The sequence below is a fragment of the Ambystoma mexicanum genome, chromosome 14, assembly GCF_040938575.1.
Source record: "Ambystoma mexicanum isolate Mex_15411 chromosome 14, UKY_AmexF1_1, whole genome shotgun sequence".
Classification (NCBI taxonomy): domain Eukaryota; kingdom Metazoa; phylum Chordata; class Amphibia; order Caudata; family Ambystomatidae; genus Ambystoma; species Ambystoma mexicanum.
The window spans coordinates 384,965,125-384,988,995 of record NC_090940.1 but is presented as its reverse complement, the minus strand read 5'-3'; the positions used below and the strand labels follow the sequence as shown (position 1 = coordinate 384,988,995).

General features: G+C 49.7%; 1 protein-coding gene across 1 annotated transcript in view; it reads right to left on the bottom strand.

Moving 5' to 3' along the window:
- Positions 1 to 23,871, bottom strand: part of INO80 (INO80 complex ATPase subunit) — a 1,945,052-nt gene that overhangs the window by 661,531 nt on the left and 1,259,650 nt on the right. The window contains exon 26 of the mRNA XM_069637507.1: positions 19,034 to 19,259. Coding sequence (XP_069493608.1) covers positions 19,034 to 19,259 — 226 coding nt within the window. The remainder of the gene's footprint in view (positions 1 to 19,033; positions 19,260 to 23,871) is intronic.

Sequence of the window (23,871 nt, the reverse complement as noted above, 5' to 3'; positions counted from 1 at the left end):
AAATTGCCTGATGTGACAAAAGTCCCATTGTGTGACCATCACATTTTGAGACCAAGATATTGGGATGGAGGATGTTCGCAAGCCATGAGAGGAGCTACCCAGAGGAGGTAAATTGGGGATTTCCCATAGCCTCTTGTGATACAGCACTATTGATGAGGTTGCGAAGCAGTGAAAGGAGAGATCCTAGGTCCTGGCGTCGGCAAGTGACTGTGTGGCTGATCACAGAGGAGGAATATGAAGAATTCTTGCAGGCCCGCATGCCCCATTTCCCAACCTCCCTTCGGTTTCCAGGCAAATATCCAAGGGGAAGGAAAGAAAAGGGTGGTCATCTAATGAATGAACACACGTGTGAAAGCAGTTTGCAGGTTATACCAGCAAGTGGGTATTGGTTCTATGTGATTTTTTCCAAAAACATTTACAGAGAAGCATTTTTTTACTGAAACTATAATACCGAAAGAAATCACCAATTTATTGTTTTTATTTGTGGGAGGAGGATCCCCCTCAAACTTCTCATTTCCCTATGTTTTTAATCTCACCCCAATCCCCTCCCGACCCATTTTAACCCCTTACCCCACCCCCCATATATATTTAATTTAAAATTCAGTATTCTTTCGTTGATATATTTGCATCGAAAAATGCCTTTCTGTAAACGTTTTTGAAAAAGAAATCACTGGATACCGTGGGTATTCTACTTGAAGGGAAATGATACATGCTAACACGACCCACAGAGCAGACCACAAGATCCAGCTTATCTCTTACAATAAGACCAGGTGGCAGCTGAGGCTGCAAACACCAGAAAATAAATGGGGATTTGGGGAACGAGACAGCAGTTAACCAGTAGAGAAAGGAGCTGTGGCAGAATCAGGATGCTCCCATTACAGCAAAGCTGGGGTAGCTGCAACCAAATCCCTACACACACAGGACAGCACTTGGGATAGAGACAGAGCCAAACGCACAGCACCAATCCCTATCCCAGCTCACAAAGTTTGCAATCACACACACAGGACTCGGCCAAGTGGGAGCTGAGTTTGGAGGACAGATGGTGGCAGGAAGGCAGTGTACGAAGGTGAGCAAGCAGGAAAGTGGAGGTTGAAGGGAAAAGTACCCAACGGGTCTAACCGCTCTCCCTGGCTCTTCAACCACTACCTGGCGCTGCTTGCCCACCGCATCTCTACTTTCTGCTCAAACTTTCAGTGTTATGCGGATGACACTTCGCTCTCCTTCAGGCTCTCATACCAGACTGTCCGCAATTCAGGAATGGTGTGCCTCCAATGATGTCTGCCTTAATGCCAGAGAGACTGAGATCCTTCTCATCGGGACACCCGCTCCCTCCTTTCCTCTCTCACTCTGGCCACCGACCCTGGGCTCTCTGCCTGCTCCTTCCTGCGAGGCCAAAAACCTCAGTGTTATCTTCGACTCCTCCCTATTCCTCCCTTCCCTGCTCTCCTCACATTTCTGACGTCTCTAAGATGTCACACTATCAGCTGCACCTTCTCAGAGGTATTCATCCTTTTCTCACTTTCCTCCAGAAGCTCACCGTCTCCAGAACCCTGGCCCTCTCTAGGCTGGATTACTGCAACAGACTCTTGTCTAAATCTGCCTGCCTCTACTCTTCGCCCTTTACAACTTATCCAGGACAGGACTGCAAGACTTGTCCTTTGGCCTCAAGCCCAGGGATCGTATCTCTCCAGCTCTGAAATCTCTACACTGGCTCCCAGTGGCTGCTAGGATCATGTTCAGGACACTTTGTAACGTCCACAAGGCTTTCTGGGGGCTGGGACCGCACTACTTCCAACTTTCTCTTCCTAAACATTTTCTTTCTCGAGCCCTCCGCTCATCCACCTCCAACTCTCTGAGGACGCTTCTCCAAGTAGAGAGTGGGGGCTAGATATCTTTCCTCAGCTGGGACCTCCCTCTGGAACAACCTCCCAGCCTCTCTCAAACTTGAGCAGGACCACCTCTGGTTCCGGAAGCAACTCGAGATCTTCCTTTTCGCTTCTGCTTTCTCTCTACCGCCTCTCCGCACACTGGTCGCCTGGCCACCCACCGAACTTCGGGTCCAGGCTCCTGCATGTCCAGCTGCCCTTGCACTGCCTGTGACCCCCCTCCCCCATAGCATTTAAGGGTCTGTATCTGCAACCCTACAATCCCCTTACTCGCCACACTTATGAGCCACCTACTGGCAGCACTGGTGAATTACTCGCACTCCCCCAGCCCGCACTTCTGCCCTCCCTCACTCACTCCTGCACTTGCGCAATCTGAGTGTCACATGGCCTAGTAAGATCATTGTTTTTTCCTCCCTCTGTCCTTCCTTGCTTCCTTCCTTGTCTAGTCGCGCCTAGAAACACTTGTGTACATGCGCGTTAGAAATGACTTATCAAATCATATCATAAGGTATGAGCTGGAGAAGGGCAATACCAGGAGGAAAGAATGAGATGAAAGAAGGGAGAAAAACAAGTGGGAGAAGGGCAAGATCAGGAGGTTGAAGTAAGGAGCAGATGAGAGGCAGGAAAAGGAGTGTAGAGGAGAGGACAACAGGGGGAGTAACAAGTTGTGCTAGATAGTCACGCTCACCCCAACAGCTTGTTGCAAATGAAATTATCCAGTATTTTTTTTTTCATTATTCTTGGTTTATTGCAGTCCACTGTTAAGAAAATACAGCCGACAGCGGACCATCAAAGCCAGAGGAAGGCGGAAGTCAGCAGAAGGTGTTGGTGGGCATTGATACAATATGAATCAATTATCAGTTTATTTCGGGAAGAATAAACAGACTTTCCATAAAAATCACACAAAAATGTATCTATAAAAGGGATGTGTGTATAAGCGCGTAATAAATGCCATATTGTGTGTGCATGCATGCGCGCGTGTAATGTTCAGCATACTTCCCAACATGCTGCAAACCTAAAATTTGGCATGTGGGTAGGTTCCATGGTGTAGACAATGTAAAAAGTATAAAATATCAATTTTTCAAAGTTTTTCTTAAGCGTTCTGCAATGCTTGAATATGTGTGCGTGTCTGTTTGAAATGTTCAGCATATTTCCCAACATGCCACATGTTAGGCAGACTTGTATGCAGTACCCTTTGGGAACACTACACACAATTAAGACTACAAGTGACAGTACAATTTCACCATTGGTACAAGCCGGTACTACACAGTTATAGTGGTAGCAGTAGCGGAGCAGCCAGACTTATCTACAGAGTAAGTGAGCAGTACAAATAGGTACACAAAGGACAGCAATTACTATGGTTCAGGCAAACACTGACCCAAGGTTTCTAAGTAAAAGAATATATATTTATTTACTCAACAGTTGTATAACATTTCATTATTATAAGCAAGGTAAGAAATCACAATCATAAATACACCACACCACTTCCCTTAAATTCCTGACAAATTAAGCTCACAAAATGAAGTGGGAGCAAAATGGCATTCCAGCAATTTAAAAGGGAGGGAAAGACAAAGTTATTAGAATTTAGGCAAAATCAACAGGTAAGTAATCAGAGCAAGGGAACAAGAGGGACTGCAAGGTTAAAATCAGATAGAAAAGGCTTAGGGCCAAAGTCAATCGTTCAAAAGTCTTTTGCTCAAGATAATAGGTTCAATGTAGTTCGCAGTAAAGTTTGTGGCACAGATTCCGTACGAGGTTGGTTGGTAGAAAAGTTAATTCAAAGAGAAGAGAAGGACAAGCCCTCGGATGGGAGAAAGATTTCAAACACTTTCACCGTGGGTGAGCGAAACGCACAACCGGATTTGCACAGTAACTTAAAACGGAGAGGGAACTGTAGCTGAGGTGGATGTTCCTGGTGGTTCCTGCAGGCTCACGGTTCCTGAAGCGACTGTCGGACTGACATGAAGTAGGAAGACTGGAGGGTCCTGCGCCACCCAGGGAAGAAACCAGCAGCAGAGCAAAACGATGAATAAAAGGTATGCTCCTTAAAACCCAAGCAGGGTCCGACCTTCCTGGCTATCCGCCCCACTTTAGCTCTGTACAGCTAATTCGACCAGAGGAGGGGTCCTGGCTTGTTGTTTGTGTAAACTGGTTGGTCCTACCAGCTCAACAGAAGAAGTTTTCTGGAGGATCTTCGTCGTCGGATTTGGAGATTCTGACCTACAGCAGGGCTTCACCGGGAGGTTCAGTCATGGTAGGGGTCCTCCTCTTCCAGTTCCTCGTTGGATCTTTCGTTCCAGTGGCGACTCTGCTCTTCCAGTCCCAAAGACCTGCTTTTTATGCAGTTTTCCCCCATTCATACAGCCTGGCTGTCAATCACACAGCAGGGTGGCTGGCCTGGCAAGGCCAGTCCCCTTAGCCAATCAGACAAGAGTGCGACTTGGGTTACTAAGGCAACCCATGGCAGGGGTGCGAATATCCCTCCCTCACATTCTGCCCCTATAGACTATCTGGCGCCTTAAAGAGGGCTTCTGTACAGAAGCCCACGAAAAGAAAGCAAACAAAGGAATCAACCCCGGTTTGGCGCGCAGAGAAAAACACAAGAAAGACTTAGGCTACTATAATAGGCTGGAACAATACCACGGTTATATAATATAATCGCGATAGGAAAGTTAGGGTACATACCACTGCCACCAGCCAAGTCTTAAAGTTAAGGGAGCGAAACAAGGCTTCAAGAGGCACAAACAAAAAGGGATAAGAGTTAAACCTTTCCAGTACTCCATGTAAGATGGGGTGTACTGGGACTGCAGTTTAAAGTGACTATATAAAGTTAATGGCAACTTTACCTGTTTCTGGGGGACAGTAGTCAGCCCTAGAAAAATTGAGTCATTGGGAAGTCTCAAAGACAACCCTGTGTCAAGGTGCTGTGTAACACACACACAAAAGTGGTGCTCTGTAGTAGGTGAGGCTCCAGTGCCCAAGATCACACAAAAAGTGAAAACACATGCAGCAAAACACATGTAAGAGTGGCAAAAGGCTCACACTCTTACCAGGTGAAAAAAATAAACCCTAGAAATCCAGCAAAGCGGCTGAGGGACTCATTAGGTAAGGGGAATCAGCCATTTATTGACAATTCTCTCTAACACCACACCACTTTATTGTTAAAATAACTGAGCTCCCTGGGAAGTGTTAAACTAGTGCTATAATTCAATGTGTAATGAGGTTGATCAATGATGTATATAACAAGGGGCTTGGCAGTGTGACAAATCCTAGATGTCCTTTTTTTGAGAAGCAACCATTATTGAATTTCATGAATAAATCCTGCAGTATTATCCTGCAGTAGTTGTACCGTAAACGACTTCGAGCTCGCCACCTATTCATTTAAAACTTCAATCAGGGTTCTTCAGATCCAAGCCCACCTCAAATGGCCCAATACCTCTACTGCAGAATATCTAGCAGGGAAGACAGAAATTAATGACATAATAGAAGTGCTCCATCAAAGTGGAAGGAGAGTGGTTCAAGTGAATGAAAGGGTACACAGGGGTGTTTAAACTGGGTACGTTGAAAGAATGTTTAACATGAACGTTTGCAAATATTCACCCACGTTTAATTCCCTTAGTTTCCAAATGCTTTTAATTTCGTCCATTCTACTGTGCTTCATAATGTTCATGTTTTTTGTACCTAATTGAAATACCTTCAGGTTAGGAAGGCTAGCACTAGCATGCTGGTTCCTAAGAAAAACGTATGGAGAACCTGTCTCCAACAGGTAAAAGGTCCATATTTAACATTCCCTTCTAAGCTCGCAACTTTTAAATTAGTTTACAAAGTTGAAAGATCCTGGCAGGTCGTAGCAGTACTGAATCAAACTAGATTCAAGATAGAAGATTACACATTAGTTAATGTTATTTTATAAGGCTTTTACACTTCACCAAATCACTACTTTAGTGCTCTAAGAGCGCCTGGTTTGACTGGAGGTTGGCATATGTGCCACAGCCCATGGTTTCAACATCTTAGTCTATGGAAGAAAAGGAGTAGAGGGAAGATTATTGTAGGAAAACAGGTGAAATGGCAGACGTAGACGTAGGGGTGAAGTGATGTAGAAGGAGAAAAGGAATGTTTAGGGATATCTTGGGTGTTTGTAGATCCAATAAGATTAACCACAGATCAATATTGCAGTATGTTCTCAACCGGTTTGCATCAAAAGGGTGATCTATGTGAAGCATGCCAAATAAGGCACCTGTTCTGCAGATCATATCAAGAGAGAAGTGCTCGAAGAAGACAAGGACTAACTCAGCTAAGCGGGATAAAATGCATTACCTACAGGACTTTGACAATTTTGCAGACTAGCTACAAAGTTTGCAGAAACAGTGCAGGACTTCACAGAACAGAAGCGAACCAAGGGTCAAAATATGAATCTAGTCCAGTGATGGAAGTGTGCCTGCTGCACCTATGAGAGCCATCAAGGGCGGAGACCTCATATTCTTGACATACATTAAGCCGTGATAGACCCTGTAATGGGGTGGACTCCAGTGGAACGTACATAACTGTATTCAAAATACATTAATCAAATCATCTGAGCACCTCCACACTTAAGAATGCCGATCTCACTCCTCTTCTCAAGAAAATGTATACCCTAAAGGTACATTTAATTATAGATCCATTAAAGTAATCCCGATAATTGCAAAGGTTTTAGAAATCCACAACCTTCTAGCCCCCCCCCCCCCTAAAATCGTTTTTCAGATGGGTTATAGCTATGGGAAGTAAATAGCTACGAATAAGCTAAAAGATGAAATTCTGAGCAGTGAACTAGGGTCAGGAAATCTTGGTGCTTCTGCTGGACCTGTCCACTGTCTTTGAGGCAGTGGACCATGAGTATCTACTCTGTAGGCTCGCCTGCCTTACTGAGGGGAATTGATGGAACCACCATTATCTGGTTCAGTTCCAGTCTTCATGAACGGACAAAATGGGAGAATTTGGGTATTTTCAGGTCTTCATCAGGCAACGGCCCAACTAATTCCCCAAGCCTTCTCACCTCCTCTGCTGCTCCTCAGCAGCATCAAAGCACCCCAAATTCATCTTACAGGGAGTTACAACCTCTGCCTAAATTGTGCATAGGCCACGCAGCTATACAGAAGAGCCAACAAGTCGGAAGGTAAGTCCTGACATTGTCTGCTTGTTTTATGTGAATACAGGCCTGATTGAAACCGAGCTTTTCACAAATATAAACCAAACTGAAGTCAGCATTCTAAGACAAACTGACAAATCTAGGCCAAACACAGATAAATACAGGCCAAATATTCCGCCTATCGCATCAGAGCTCACCAAGCCTTAGACAAAAACAAAATCCTAATTCTAATTCCAGACGCCTCTATTTTATGGACCCCAGATAATTAACAGTTTTATGGTTATGATTAAGAGATTTTTTGTCTTTCATTTTCAAACACTGACATGTAGCTGTATTAAGAGTGGGCACATCGACCTGCATTGTCCCAACATGCAGAATATGTTTTGCTTACTCTTTTAAATCAGGCCTCCCATACCACTCCCTTCACCCACCACCCTTGCTCTACAAACTGCACTGCCAACCGTCGTTTGTGGCATTGTTGGGATTTGGCCCAATGTGCGTTTTCAAGATTGTGTCACAAAAAGGCACATTCAGGAAGGGTTTTGCAAAGAGACAAACATTCTTTGAAGAGCCATAAATCATGCCTACCTCAACTTGTGCAATATAATTTATGGGGAAATGTGACAGTTCTTACTTGCCAAATTTTAAAAAAAGTCCATAACATTACTGTTGATATAATTATTGGCAAACATTGGTGGAAGTCTGTTTAAGAGGCCAGCAAGACCCCACTGGCTTCCTAAATGAGATAGGATTAGATTTAAATGATTCATTTGGCCTTTGGGTGCCTTCTTGGCCAAGCCCCTAAATATCTGATGGAACTGTTTGACAACTTATCCCTTCGAGGAAACAGCTAAGAAACCCAAAAAGGGGGAGACTGATGTTTCATCAAGAAATGTCTGCCACCAGCATTGCTTATATGTCCTTTAGTATCTTTCGGCAAATTATGTAACGCCTCTTTCCTTTGAAAAACAACAAAGCCTAAAAACTACTAAAGACCAGTGCCTAGAGACACCCCAGTTTGTAAATGTGCTTTATAGGGGCGCTAATTCATTCACTTGGTGCTGAAAATATCAACATAATTTCACATTTCGTAGATTCTACCGTAAGTTTTTGCAGAGTGTTCTGTAATGATTTTGACTAAAGTTTGTACTCAATGCATCAGCATCGAGCAATGCAGAAGATAATCATATGGACAATAAGTGTCTTCAGAAGTAACACAAAAGGTCAAAGTATTTTTAAATGTATTTAAGGTAAAGGGGGCGCTGTTGTGCCCAGCGAAGATGGCCGCCTGATTTTCGGCTCCGTACTGCGAGGCACCTTCTCATCGTGATTCTCCTGTCTGCCCCGGCGCCACGATCATCCGTCACTCCAGAGAGACTGCTGGGGAGTCCGGGCACCCGCGGTCCAACCGCCGCCCACGGAGCCGCTCCTGCTGCGGATATACGACCCGCCGCGGGTTGGGCGGGAGAGAGTGCTTCCCTGACCCCGCACACGGATCCGTGGGATCACAGTGGAGTCCCGCGGCTTGAGGCCTCCTGAGGGGGAGGGGCGCTTCACTCGGTTGCGCACTCGCCCTCCCCCACTTGCTGCGAGAGCGGCTGGGCTCGTCCTCCCTAATCCTGTGGACATCGGGTCCGGACTCCAGAGCGATCCGCTCCGCTGCCCCGTCCTGGGCGGCGTGCTGCCAAACCTCCATCACGGACTGGACGGAAGCGGGTGCGCCCCCGGCCCCTACTCTTGACTTCGCGAGGCCGCGCCGGTGACAAGCGGCTCGCGGTCCACTGTGGGGTTGGTGCGCTCTGCTTGATCTGTACGGCCACCCCCCCACCGGCTACGGGCACTGCTGGCCTCATCCTCTTCACCAAGGAGCCCCCCCACTACGGACTTCAGAGCGCTCCGCTCCGCTACCCCATCCTGGGGGGCGTGCTGCACACCACTGGGACTCTGGGATTCTGGCTGCGGGCGGTGAGTTCCCCCCTTCCTCCGGACCCCGATCCCCGGCCCCACGACCCTTATATCCCAGGGGCCGCGGGTATCTCTTGGGCCCTCCGGGCACGAGGTGAGGTGAGGTGTGTGCACCCCGGGTCTGCCTCATTTCAACCTTGCCGCACCATAAACACTCCTTCCCGGACCCGTGGCCTGCGGTGGCAGTCCTCGCCGACATAGCAATTTATTTCTGAGACACTCTGAGGAATATACCCCTTCGGCTGCTCTCCCTCCCGCACCGGAGTGCGCTGGGACCACCAACCACCAACATTCCAGGTGCCTCTGCTTCTGGGCCCCAATTGCCCTTGGATCCCTCCTTCCACTGACCGCTTTACTGCTTCTATCGGGGGCATTCCTCTCCAGTGGTCTCTCCCCCAGCCAACAACCCCCCCTCAAGCCCTCAGGAGGTGGTAACCCACACAGAAACATCATCAACGGTTTCCCACCGAACCCCCCGTCTGGGGGACCTAATCTCCAAGGGTGTTCCGGGGTCCATCCACTCGCCTTCAGTGATCTGCACTGTATACCACCCACCTCACTGCATTGTACGGTCGGGGTCTTCTACACCATATCAACACCTGCGACTCCGGCTACTACTGCCTCTACTACTGGTCACCACCACTCGGGCCCTGTCCACCCCTACAGACTTTCCGGCGAGGTGTTCAGGTCCGCCTGAAGTTTATCGACCCCCTCGTGCTCCAGCGGGACCCCCCATCGGAGACACCATACCCCTTCCTTCCTGGTGCTCTGCCTGGGCCTCCCGCTCACACGTCTCCCTGACGATCCTGGTGTCTCCCCTTGTGGCCCTACCCTATCTCTTTTGCACTCAAGGTTCCCCCCCTTCCGGCAACATGTCAACACGAACCGGCAAGAAACAATCCTCCATCAATATCTTCACGAAACCCTCTGGGACCCCCGGAGCTGAGGCGTTATCACTGGAACCTTCCCCCTCACTGGTACTGGAACCACCCGACTCCCAGAAAATGATGGAGTTTATCCGAGAGGGGTTCACCACACTTCATAGTAAACTCGATGACATGAACGGCACGATCTCATCCATCAAAGCACACATGGAGAGGACTGATGGTCGGGTTACAGAGATCGAGACACGAGTGAGCGCCGCCGAGGACGGTCTGGGTTCCCTTCGTGCGGAGGTCTCCACGCTATCTACCCGCGTTACGGAGGTTGAGAAGAAGAACGAAGACCTCGAATCCCGTTCGAGGTGCAACAACCTCCGTATAATCGGGGTGCCAGAGGATGATATACATGAACCCATGGAAGACTACGTGGAAGGCATGCTACTCCAACTCCTTGACTCCCCTAAACTTTCCCCGCAGTTTGCGATCGAGAGGGCCCACCGCTCACTTATGGCAAAACCTAAACCTGGAGCACCCCCACGCCCGATCATAGCCAGGGTCTTGAACTTTCGCGACCGCGATGCACTCCTCAGGGCGGCGAGGGCCAAGGGGGACCTTCTCCTAGGCGCAGCCAGGATCCATCTATATCCAGACTTTTCTGTGGCAGTTCAACGTGAGCGAAAAACCTTCCTGGCAGTGAAGAAGAGGCTGCGCGACCTCCATGTTAAATATGCAATGTTATACCCCGCCAAACTGCGTATCGAACACACAAACCGGGTATACTTTTTCACGCTCCCCGAGGAGGCATCCAGGTTCATTGATGAACACTTTCCTGGCTGAAATGCCCCCTCGACGGCCACTGTCACTTGCTCGCAACAGATCGCCCCAACTGTTGAACTGACACCGTCTAATCCTGCTTGGCTGAATTTCTGTAATTCCGCTATTACCTGATAAGTCTATTGAGTAGTGCCTCATTCACACTTTTGACAAAATGTTGGTATCACTGTTGTTGTTTCTCACTGTGATTGTTGCCCCCAGATTCACTGGCCCTTCACAACATGGCCGGGTCGCCGGGCAGTCTCCTGCTCGGTCCACCCCCCTCCCTGATGGGCTATGGTGGCCCGCCAAATGCTTTTCTCCCCCTGGTTCACCTCTCCTTAGGATTCTCTCTCGGTTCTCGCAGTTAAGCTAATACGCTTCTTGGTCCAGTGGATCGGTTATACACACTTTTTTACTCCAGTTCTCTTGTTCCACCGCCTGCTGCCCATTTCCCCCACCGTCACCCATGGAACCTCCCCTGGGTGGGTACGGGTAATACTAGTGGGCATTATGTTTATCCTTAAATTGCCTTAAGGTTCGGAGCATCGCCGCCAGGCCGGTACACAGGCCCCCCAGGCGTTGATGCCATCGTGTTTGTTCTGGTTGCTTGGGTGTGGGTTGTTCATCCCTTCGTTTGGGGGAGGGATGTGGGAGGGGGAGGGGGGATCGGGGTTAAATGTTAAAAGCAGCTTGGTATTCTCAGAAAGAGCAGAGCCCGAAGCATCATGGCCCCGTCGGCGTTTTCAATTGATCCACAGTAAGCACCGCCCATGGGGAGCACATTTCCACCCGCCCGTATTTCTTTATGGCTATCCCTGGAGGGTCGAGTGAGGAAACCCTGACATTTATGAGTTGGAACGTGCGGGGATTGGGTAATCATAAGAAAATGAGGTTACTACAACTTCAAGCCGAGAGGCATGGGACTAAAATCCTCTTCCTTCAGGAGACACATGCCTGCACAGAATACTGCGAAAAATTTGCTAAAACATGGGGCCCCCAAAGGTACTTTACCACCTATTCCACTCAGAGCCGCGGGGTTATGACCCTTATTCACAGAAGCCTCAGATACAACCCCATAGCCACGATTATCGACCCCCTGGGCAGATACGTTTTACTCCATGGTATCCTACAGAATAAGGAAGTAGTCCTGTTGAATATATACGGTCCCAACATTGATGATCCCGGATTTTACTCTGATCTTATAACTCTCTTAGATGGCTTCCCTCTGGTACCGATTCTCTGGGGAGGCGATTTCAACACAATATTCGACGTGGACTTGGACAGATCTGGCTCCAGACCCCGTCAACTCTCCAGAGCGGCTTACACTACACTCTCCTCTCTTCCCCGTTTATCCTTATTTGACGCATGAAGGCTTCTCTACCCTGATTCCCGCTCTTATTCCTTCTACTCTACGGTCCACGATTCCTTCTCTCGGATCGACAGATGGCTGTTGTCTGATGGGCTAATAAGGAGTGTATCTGGCATGACAATCCTCCCCAGGACCCTATCCGATCACTCCCCTGTAACCGTTACACTATGCTGGGGCTCAGATCGGGATCGATCCAGATACTGGAGAATGAAGCCGCATTCTTTACTCGATTCGGTATTTAGCTCTGAGATGGAGTCGGCGATTGAGGAGTTTTTCGAGATCAATACCAACTCCGTGTCCTCGCAGGCTACCCTCTGGGAATCCTTTAAGGTCTACATCAGAGGCATTGCCCTCTCCAAGGAAAATGGCATCCTCAAAACTATTCGCAGGGAGATCGCCGAGAGCGAGGCCACGTTATCCTCACTTGAAGCTCGGTATTCCCTAGATCCAACCCCTGTAACCCTCGCCTTAATCGGCACTGAATTGGACACCTTCCGCGCTCTCGCGGACTGCGAGCTGAAGTTTCTTGATAATCCCGGGCGGGCGAGGAGGTACGGTGAGGGCGAACGCCCTGGCCGTCTCCTAGCCAGACTCCTCCGCCATGAGTTTGGCTCCCCACCCATTCCCGGAATTCAGAAACCCGATGGTTCCATGGCCACCTCCCCTGGAGATATCAATGTGGAATTCCTTTCCTTCTACCAATCTCTATATGCACACTCTGACAGTGCCACCGACGCAGAGATCGATGCTTACCTAAATGGTCTCCCACTCTCGGTTCTCTCTCCCGACACCATCGGATCCCTCGAGAGTCCATTCACCCCTGAGGAGTTCTCAGATGCTATAGACTCTCTATCCTCGGGTAAGGCCCCAGGTTCAGACGGTATCCCCGTCGAGTTTTATAAACAGTTCAAATCCCTCCTGCTCCCCCGCCTGGTGACTCTATGGGAGGAATCGTTGGAGGCGGGCCAGTTCCCCCCTTCACTCCGCGAAGCCACCATAACAGTCCTACTAAAACCTAACAAACCCCCAACTCAATGCGGCTCTTACCGCCCGCTCTCACTGATCAACTGTGACGTTAAAATTTTCGCAAAATTACTCGCCCTACGACTGGTCCCTTACATGCCACACATCATCCACCCTGACCAAGCGGGGTTCATCCCGGGCCGCTCCACTTCCTTAAATCTGAGACGTCTTTTCAATATTATGAGCAGAGTGAACCCTGGCGTACACGCGGTGGCCGCGACCCTAGACATGCAAAAAGCTTTTGATTCTGTCTCGTGGAGCTACCTTTGGCGGGTGCTCGATAAATGCAAATTTGGTCCCACCTTTGTATCCTGGGTCAAGCTACTTTACTCCAACCCCGTCGCCAGAGTTCGCACTGAGGACCGCTGCTCCCCCCTATTCCAAATAGCTAGGGGCACCAGACAAGGCTGTCCCTTCTCGCCCTTAATCTTCGCTGTGGCAATGGAGCCGTTTGCGGACATGCTTCGCCAGAACCATGCACATAGAGGTCTACGTACGGCCGGCTCCTCAGATATAGTCTCTCTATATGCCGATGATGCTCTTCTCTATATCCGCTCCCCCGAAACTAACCTAGCCCCAATACTTGCAGACATTGCTCTCTTCGGGCAGATCTCCGGTCTCACAGTGAACTGCTCTAAATCAACCCTTTTTCCTCTCACACCCAGTACGCTCCCCCCTCCCGATACCTTGGGATTCGCATGGGCCCAATCTAGATTCACTTACCTGGGCGTAGTGGTGTCACGTCATACTGAACGAGTCTTGGAAGATAATTTTCAGTCATACCTCACAAACCTTATGATAAAAATACAGGGCTGGAACAAACTTCCGATCTCACTGGCAGGCAGGATAGGGGTACTGAAGATGGTGGTACTCCCCCAACTCCTGTACAGGTTTGCTAATATTCCGCTGTGGCCAGGAGTTGAATTCTTTCAGACATTGACACGCTCTCTTAACTCCTTCCTCTGGCATTCCGGTGCGGTCCGCCTTAAGCTTAAGACCCTCTCTGCCCCAATGGAGGCGGGTGGCTTTGGGGCACCAGACTTCCTCAAGTACTGGCTGGCGGCTCAACTCCAGCATACTGCACACTGGTTCAACATATCAGACCCCCCGCCCCACGTTAGACTGGAAAGGCTGTCAGTCAGCGATCGCGACATTCGATCTCTGGTGTTCATGCCAACCCCGGCGGTACCAGACTCACTTGACCCAGCGACATGCACATCCTTGGCCTTGTCCAAATCCTGGCAAATGTTGGGCATCACCCATCCCTTTCACGGTAACTTTCCAATTGGAATTTCCTCCCTGGGGTCCCACGAGTTCCTCCCTCCATGGTTCGCACATGGGCCGAGGCGGGTTATGAACTGCTGCGCGATATATTCGAACAAGGTAATTTTATAGAATGGCCCGACCTCCCGGCCCCCCTTAGACGGAAACCTTCCGTCTGGCTTCAGTATTCATCCCTACGTAGAGTCCTCAAGCACAAGTACACAGGCTTCCCAACATTGCCACCTGACGAACTTGCAATCACCGAGCTTTCCTCACCTGACCCAATGAGGGGCAAAATCTCCAGACTATACACCTTACTCCAAACCAGGTCACCCCCCACATTCCCCAAACTACGGCGCTCCTGGGAGACAGATCTCGGCCTCGAGATAACCGATGAACGTTGGTCCCACATGTGTGCACGGATCCATGGGGTGTCCTTCAACTCCCGGTTCAAACTGATCCAATTTAAGGTGACTCACAGGTACCACTACACCCCGACCAGGCTACATCACATCTCTAGTGACTCCTCCCCTAGGTGCGCTACGAGGAGGCCGATTACATCCACATGATCTGGTCATGTCCTCGACTCACCCAATTCTGGACCTCAGTGTGCTCCACTACATCGACCATCCTCGAATCTCCCTTCCTTCCATCTCCAATGAAATGCCTATTTCATGATTTCCCTGAACTCCACCGCGACTCCAGGAAACTGGCCGGTCTCTGCATGCTACTAGCGGTGCGTACAATCCTACTCTGCTGGTTACGGCCTACCCCCCCCACCCACGCGCAGTGGCTCAAAGCAGTTACATGGGCCTCCGACACTGAAGAATCCTGGGCGGTCCAACAACCCGCCTGCTCCAGGCCTAGAGACATATGGCAGAAGTTCCGCTCGTTCATGTCCTCCACTGACACCGACTCAGATTCCGTATCCCCAGCTCCCTCTCCTAACTCAACCTCAGGTGGCCCCTGAGCTGTCTTTCATTTACCTTTTATTTCGACCCTCTATGGGCCCCCTGGTGCTTATGTCGTTACCCTTTCCTTTATGTATCCCATTGATATGTATTGCATGTAATATGCCGATTGCCCTGTTTTGCTTCTAAAGGCTCTATTGTTATTCACCTGTATCTGTGTTACCAAGCTGAATGAATAAACAAAAGTTTAAAAAAAAAAAAAAAATGTATTTAAGGTTCTCTGCTATAATCCAAGCAGAAAGGCATCTGTTCCAGAAGAGTATCCAGAATGAAAATATACATTTGTGCTCCTTTTTACTCAGACCTCTGAGCTTGGACATGGACTGATTTTGCAAAACAGAATTCATTATTTGAAGTCTGTGCCACATCCGGTATCCAGTAGCTATGAATAATATTCATCCTACCATTGAAATAGGCGATAGACGTGAATGGGGTGTGCATTGATGGCGGGTTCTATGGTCAGTGAAAGAAGTAAGGCAAAGCAGAAGATTTTCTCCTTGTTTCATGTGTTTCAGCATATGAGAAATTATAAGTTACTCACTGTAGTGATTAACATACTCTTAGTCCTTAGTCCCCTTTCCTCCATACTGCATGGGCGTCACTTCCTAGCGACGGGAGACGGAACCCTTTTCACCAGAAAAAACCTTCTTCCCCTTTAAATTTAGAGGTGCGCGGCGGTACGGCCCTGGGAGCATACGCTGCCCTGACTCTGCCACACCTCAGTCCCCATAGACGCGTCGACAATAGTTTAACATTGCCTAATGACACCCGTTTTATGAGGGCGGAGGATTTTGGGACGTGTGGAGCAAAGGGGACTAACGACTTTAGTCACTACGGTGAGTAACTTATAATTACTTACACGTCTCGTCCCTTTTCTTCCATACTGCATGGGCGATTACAACTGAGAGTAGCCCCAGGGTGGTGAGGAGACCCTCCTTAAGCAAACAGGTTTCTAATAACCGCCTGTCCGAAAGCCGCATCTGATCTAGAGCTGGCATCCAAACAGTAGCGCTTGCAGAATGCCAAAGGGGTGGCCCATGTGGCCGCCCCGCTTATGACTTGCCAGGGGGCATGCTGCTGGAATGCGATGGCCGTTGCCTTGGCTCTGACCGAGTGGGCGCACTTATTGGCCTGTGGTGGTCTATGCTGTCCCTTGTAAGCTTCTTTGATGGCCAAGACCATCCAGTGGGCTATGGAGGCCTGATACTCCGGTCTTGATCGCTTGATGGCTGTGATCTTGTCCTCCGAAGGAAAAACTCTCTCGGAGCACGTGTCCCAGATGAGCCCCAAGAAGGTCAGTCCCTGCGTAGGGTGCAGCTGTGACTTCTTGAGATTCATCGAAAAGCTCTGATCATGAAGTGTGTTCATAAGAGCGTGGGAAGTGCTGTGCACTGCTTCCGGAGACGAAGCCCTGACGAGCCAGTCGTCGAGGTACGGGTAGATGTATGGCGCTGGGCCTTGAGGAGGGCCGCCACTGTATTCATCAGCCTGGTAAAGACCATGGGAGTCGAATTGAGGCCGAAGGGAAGCACCTTGTATTGGAAATGGTAGCCCATGATCCTGAATCCTGGAAAAGAACGATGAGGCTGCCAAATCGGCACGTGTAGCTACGCGTCCTTCAGATCCAGGGAGAACATCCAGTCTCCCTTGCACAAGTCTCGCTATTAAAGCTGGCGTAACCATCTTGAATTTTTGTAGAGGTAGGGAGAGGTTGAGGGTGAAAGGTCCAGCACAACTCTCAGGCCCGCCTGGTTCTTTTTCTGAATGGTGAAAATCCTGGAGTAGAAGCCCAAGCCTCGCTGGGAGGCTGGGACTTCCTCCACTGCCTGGCTCTCGGCGAGCGACCGGATCTCCGCCAAAAGAGTTGCTGTCCCAATCTGTGAGAGTGGAGGGGAAGAGGAAGGAGAGGCTGGTATGGGTAGACGGTACGCTGTGGATATTACGGAGAGGATGCAGGGGTCCATGAAATTCTGGTGCCAGAAATGTGCATGGAGAGCAAGCCTGCCCCTCACTGGAGACACATGGACCCGGAGGGGCGTGTCATGCCTTTTTTCCCTCTGAGACTGCTGCGGAGGAGGGGAACTGGAAAAAGCCCTTTCTCCCCATCAACCCCCCTTTTGGTTGCTTGCGCCGATGTTGAGTCGGCCAACAGTCCGGCTGCCTGGACCTCCACTCTTGGAAGCCGCGGAACCCTCCGTATGTACGCCCCTTGTCCGAGCGCTGCTGTGACTGGGTGTAAGTTTTGGGCTTGGTCTTTGTAAGGATGGATAAGACTTCACCGTTTGTGAGCTGTTTTTCTTTTTATACAGCTCCTCGTCCGTAGTGGAGTGGAAGAGGTCACCCTCGAATGGCAGGTCTAAGATGCGTTCCTGGACATCCAGGTTGAATTTAGTAGCACAGAGCCAGGCCGTTCTCATGTTCGTGGCAATGCAGATGGCCTGGACAGAGGTGTCAATATGGGCCACGGTGGACTCCATGATGTCTTGTGCCACCATCTTGGCCTCTGACAGTTCCACCTTGAATTTTGATTCGCTCTGCGCCGGAAGCTCTGGGAGGAAATCTGCAATTTCCCGCCAAAGCCTCAGGTTAACGGCTGCCAGCATGGCATCCGCGTGGTTTGATGAAGATGCAGGGACGTGTTGGAATACAGCTTCTTCCCATACGCCTCCAAGATCTTCTCCTCCTTGCCTAGCAGCGCTGCAGACACAGAGGCAGAGGACGACTGAGGATTGGAGTATAGGGATGCCGCAGCAATTAAGAGGAGTGCGGCCGAGGATGGGCCGATAGCAAGAATGTATCACCCTCCATCTGCTTGTACTTGGCGTCCAGGCGTTGATTGACCGGCTGGATCGAGTGGGGCTTGAGCCAGCCCTTTGTGACCAAGGCGACGACGTCCTTCTGCATCGGGATCCCCGTTCTCGCTGCGGGACATAGCATGGTTGCTCGACCTCGGGTTGAGGAAGGCCCAAGTACTCTGCCAGCCCCTGCAAGATGTTCGTGGAAGGCCTGGGATGACGACGACGTGTCAGGGTCCTCTTCCTCGTCTGTCCACCTGGGCGTCCGGTTGTCCGGCACCGGTGGAGAGGTGCTGCGAGCCAAAGGCAGATGTGTGGAGAACGGAGCCCAGAGACTGCAGCGGAGGCTGGTACGGAAACCCCTGCACTATCGGTTGGGGGGCCGGAGCGGGCGGCCGAGGCGCACACGAGCCTGGAGCACCTGTACTGGGGCCTGAGGCGTCCCTGATGGCATCCCTGAGGATGGTGCACATCCGAGGAGATTTCATTAACCCGAAAAAAAAATAAAGAAATAAATCGACCCTCACAGGCCTGAGGACCGAGTACCTGAATGATAAAAAGACAAAAAGACAGAAGGGAAGTAGTATCCACGCGTGGAATTACATGACCGAAGCCAAACCCAGATGTGCTGGTGAATGCGGCCCGTTCCCGTCGACGCAGAAAAGGGGACTGAGGTGTGGCGCCGGAGGGCGCAGTCAGGGCAGTGCATGCTCCCAGGGCCGCACCCCAGCGTGCCTCTAAATTTAAAGGGGAAGAAGGTTTTTTTCTGGTGAAAAAGGTTCTGTCTCCCGTTCCCAGGAAAGGATGCCCATCCAGTATGGAGGAAAGGGGGCAGGACGTAAGAGTAAGATGCAGCAAACTCAATGCATTGCATAGCAAACCATGCAACCTAGTTTTCTCCAACTCTACTGAAGTCCCTACCTGATGAATGTCACCCACCTGGTATTTTAATGAAAGACCAGCCATTCTGAGGTCTGACAGCCAATAGCCCACCTGGGCATTCTGGGAAAAAACGAAAGCGTCTGTTCAACCATTCAGCTGCCAATTCAGGTGAGCCGTACATGACGCACTGTTTTGCTGGCAGACTCCCGCCATTCCGCATTGCCTTGCGCTCGTATTCTGCACTTCGATCGTTGCAGTATGAATCCAGTAACACACTGGTGATCTGGTTGGGAAGAGAAACACTATCAGAAAGCAGCACCAAATCGGAAAAGGCAGGCAAACTTATTCTTATGCTACACATTCGGATTTAAAACAGAACATATGTCACATCCAAACTTTTGATCTCTTTGTGAAGCCAAAAGTGACATGTGCTTTTCCTTTCTTAGAAGTGAATCCCGACAAAATTTAACATATTAAATCGGGTAGGTGGGGTTGATTCGGAAAAATAAAATCATAATAAAGTCATAATAAAAAGCATGGTTTAAAATAATCGACAATAATCGACAAGTTCACCAAGTCGACACTTCTTTCTAGATAGCCAGAAGGAAAGGAGAAATAACTTACTGTAATGGTCTTTCTATGGATTCTTCTCCCACAGATTCCTCATCTTGATAAATCCAACTGTGCTGCTCAAAAACATTTCGACAGGAGGCGGAGTGGACCTCGACTCAGCTGTCGATCCGTCTTGCTCGGTTCTCGATTGTCGGCTCCAACAGTGACGTCTGGCATCGTGTATATATAACGCATCACTACGCCCCATGCTTCAGCTCCTCCCTTTTTTCCCCTGTGCATGAACGCTGCAGAGGAAAACCAATGGGAGGAGGCTAATCAGCCTGTAAAAAACATAAGAGGAAACATCCCAACAGGGTGATCCCACATAATTAGAGATTATTATTATTTTTTTTAAACAAAGTGACTGACAAGACAGAAGAGGTTTTCTAAGAGCAATCATCAGATGTCTTCTCGTTTGGACAGAAGCGTCAAGCTGCAAAGACTTTCTGTGCGGGGATCGATGGGAGGGTCGATGAGGAATCTGCGGGAGGAGAATCCATAGAAAGAACATTACGGTAAGTAATTTCTCCTTCAATGTATTGCCTTTCTCCCGCAGATTCCTCCGCTTGTTAGACTCCCCAAGCAGTTAGAGTAAAGGAGGCGGGCAGAAAGTGTTAAACAAGTAGATTCTGCTTAACTGCCCTACCAAACAGTGCATCAGTTCCCTTTGCAACATCCAAAGCATAATGCTTGGTGACTGTATGCAAAGACGACCAAGAGGCTGCCCGACATATGTCCCTAACAGGAACTCCCCTCTGAAGGGCTGCAGTAGCTGAAACCCCTCTGGTTGAATGTGCCCTGATGCCCGTCATAGGCTCCCTGCCTGCCGAATGCTAACACTCGGATATACACAAAATAATCCAACGTGACAGGGTTCGCTTGGTTATAGCGAGACCTTTTCGAGATAAAGAATAGGCCACAAAATAACTGGTCTGACTTCCGAAACTCAAATGTACGAGTAACATAAAACCATAACGCTTTTTTGGTGTCAAGGCGGTGGAGCGGCCCTTCCTCCTTCAAGGGATGTGGTGGAGGGTAAAAGACCGGTAGATGAATAGATTGATACAGATGAAACTCTGCAACTACCTTAGGAAGGAACCCAGGTCTGACTTTGAGAGAAACCTTCTCAAAAAGGAAATGTAGAAAATGAGGTTTGCAGCACAATGTTTGCAACTCACTAATTCTCCTGGCAGATTTAACTGCAACTAGCAAGGCTGTTTTAATGGATAACAGTCTTAAGGAACAAGTGCATGACCTCAAACCGCAACGCCATCAAGGAGGCTAAAACCAGATTAAGATCCCAATCTGGGTGATGAAAGAACCTTGGCCGGGGACCCTTTGAACACAGACAAGGCTGCCAAATATCCTTTGACTGTGATAACCTGAAGGCCTAATGAGGCAAATGACAGAAGGAACTCCATCACTGTAGTGGTGGGACAAGAGATGGGGTCAATCTCACGTTCCGTGCACCACACCTCAAATCTTCTCCACCTGCACGCATACAGAAATCTTGTAGAAAGTCTGCGTCCAGCCAGCAACACCTCAAGTACCTCCTCAGAGAGGTCCCAGTCATCATATATCATCCTCTCAAGAGCGAAGCATGTAGGGTGAGGGAATCCGGGGTTGGGTGGAGCACTCGACCTTATGACAGGGTCAGGAGATCTGGACAATGAGGCAACCGGTGAGGCAGACAGAGAGATTGGAGTACCACATTCTCCTCGCCCAGTACTGGATGATCAAGATCATGGTTGCTCGACATCTCTTCAACCTCCTGAGAACCCAAGGAATGATGGGAATCGGCGGGAAGTTGTAGTGGAGAGGGAAGGTCCAGTCCACCAAAAACACATCCCACAGTGCGCCGTTCGCTGGGAATTCCCTCAAGCAAAACTGTTTGCACTTCCTGTTGGACAACAGATCCCCTGCTGGGGTACCCCAGAGAGAGAAGACCTCCTCTAAGACTTCCTGACACACCTCCCACTCGAGTGATACCATGCTCTGCCTGCTCAGAGCATCTGCCATGTTCTCTGCCCCGCCAGATGAACTGCGGAGACCGAGATTTGGTTCTCTAGTAACCCGATGCACAGCTGTATCGCCTCTGTGCAGTGGGGACAGGACAGGAGTGCACACCACCGTGTTTGTTGAGGTAGTGCATGGACACTGTGTTGTCCGTTAGAATGAGAACATGCTTCCCTCAGAGAGATGGGGCAAAGGCCCTGAAGGCTAACTTTATGGTCTGCAATTCCAGTCTGTTGATGTGCCACCTGGCTTCTATTGCTGACCAGAGGCTGCTCACCTGCAAATCCTCGCAGTGAACACCCCAACCCTTCAAAGACGCATTTGTGACCACTCGAGCTTGAGGCCAGAAGGATTCCCCCGCCATAAGATTCTTGCTCCTTTCCCACCAGTCGAGGTCGCGGACCACTTGGTTGGACACCGAGCGGATCCGTAAGTGCTCCCAGGTACTGAGACCGCTCGTCCCTCAGGAGTTGCTGAAGGGATCTCATGCACAGTCTGGCCTCTGGCACTAGAAAAATACAGGAGGCCATGAGACCTAAGAGGCGGAGGAAGGAGACCACTGGCAAGTTGTTGTGGTTCTGCAACAGGTCAACCATTTGCCTTGCACTGGTGACTTTCCTCCGCTTGTAAGGTGGCGTGGCTCTGAAACGAATGCACCATCTGTGCTATGTTGCCGACTCTCTCCTCAGGAAGAAAAAGCTTCCCTACCGGAGTGTCTAGGACTGCTCTGATGAACTGAGTCTTTCAACTGGCGTCAAATGGGACTTCAAGTTCAGGGAGAAGCCCAGCCTGTGCAGTACTAGGCAGGTGTCCTCCAGATGAGAGAAGACTTGCCCTCTTGACTTTCCCCGGATCAGCCAGTTGTCCAGGTAAGGAAATACATGGGCCCCAGATATCCTGAGTTGAGCCGCAACTACCGTCATGAGCTTGGTGAGGACCCTTGGAGCGGAGGTTAACCCAAAAGGAAGCACCTTGAACTGAAAGTGCTTGACCCCTATGAGGAACCTTACGAACGTCCTGTGCTTGAGATGTATTGCCACATGGAAATAGGCGTCCTGCTGGTCTATTGACACCAGCCAGTCCTGGAGAGCATGGAGAATTTCTTTCAACATCACAATCCTGAATTTGTCTTTCCTCAGGAAGTTGTTTAGAGCCCCGAGGTCCAGAATGGGACGGAGACCTCCTTCCTTTTTGGGTACTAGGAAATACTGGGAATACCAGCCGGATCCTCTCTGTTCGTGAGGTACCTCTTCCACGGCACCCTTTGATGACTGGGCTCTCTCAGTTCTTCCTGAAGCTCCCGAGTTCTTCCTGGAGCTCTTGTCCCGGTTGCATTGGGGGAGGTGGGGGTCTGTCCGGTGGTCGTACAAAAAGGGCAGACACGGACCCCACTGAATTAACTGCATGGCCCAGGCATCAGACGTTATCTCCCGCCACTGGGGACAATGCCCTGCCAACCGTCCACCAACCAGTACGTTGTGGGAGAGGTAATCAAAGTGGCTTAGAGGACGCAGGTGTCCCAGCCGCTGCTTGTTGGCCTCTAGAAGTACCTCTGCCCTTCCAGTGTGCGTGAAACACCTCTGCCCCACCTGGCTTACGGGATCTGTGCCTTTTTGCCATAGGGTAGATAACACCTACAGCCTCTGCCTCTTGTGACAAAGCTGAAGGCAGGCGTGGCAATGATGTCGAGGGAGTCGAATTTCCTGACAAAAAGACACAAATTGTTGCATAATGCACTTCAAGTCAAAGACTGTGTTTGAATGTGTTTTGTCAGAGAGACAGAGAGTATCATTACAAGGCCCAATGATTTAGCTGCAATCTTTTAGCAGCAATCCTAGACTCCAAAATTTTCCAAAGAGTCGTCAGCTTTTTGACCGAAAAGCATGCCTCCCTCAAAGGGCATGTCCAGTAGCCTGCTCTGAACATTTGGGGAGAAACCAGAGGTTTTCAGGTAGGCCTGTCTCCTCATCACTACTGCCGACCCCATAGAGTGGCAAACGCAGACTGCTACGTCCAGGCCCATTTGCAATGACCGCTTGACTACGTTCTTCCCATCCCCCAAAAGCTGCAAAAATCTGTCACGCATTGCACCCTCAGGGACGTATTCAGCAGCATGCTCTACCGCTTTCCACAAGCCAAAAAAAAAACTTTGCGAATCCGCAGGCTATGTTGGTGGCCTTCAGCGCCATTCTGCCAGAAGTGAAAACTTTCTTGGCCAATGCGACTGACTTCTTTCCCTCCCTATTCTGAGGCAGATTGGAAGTGGA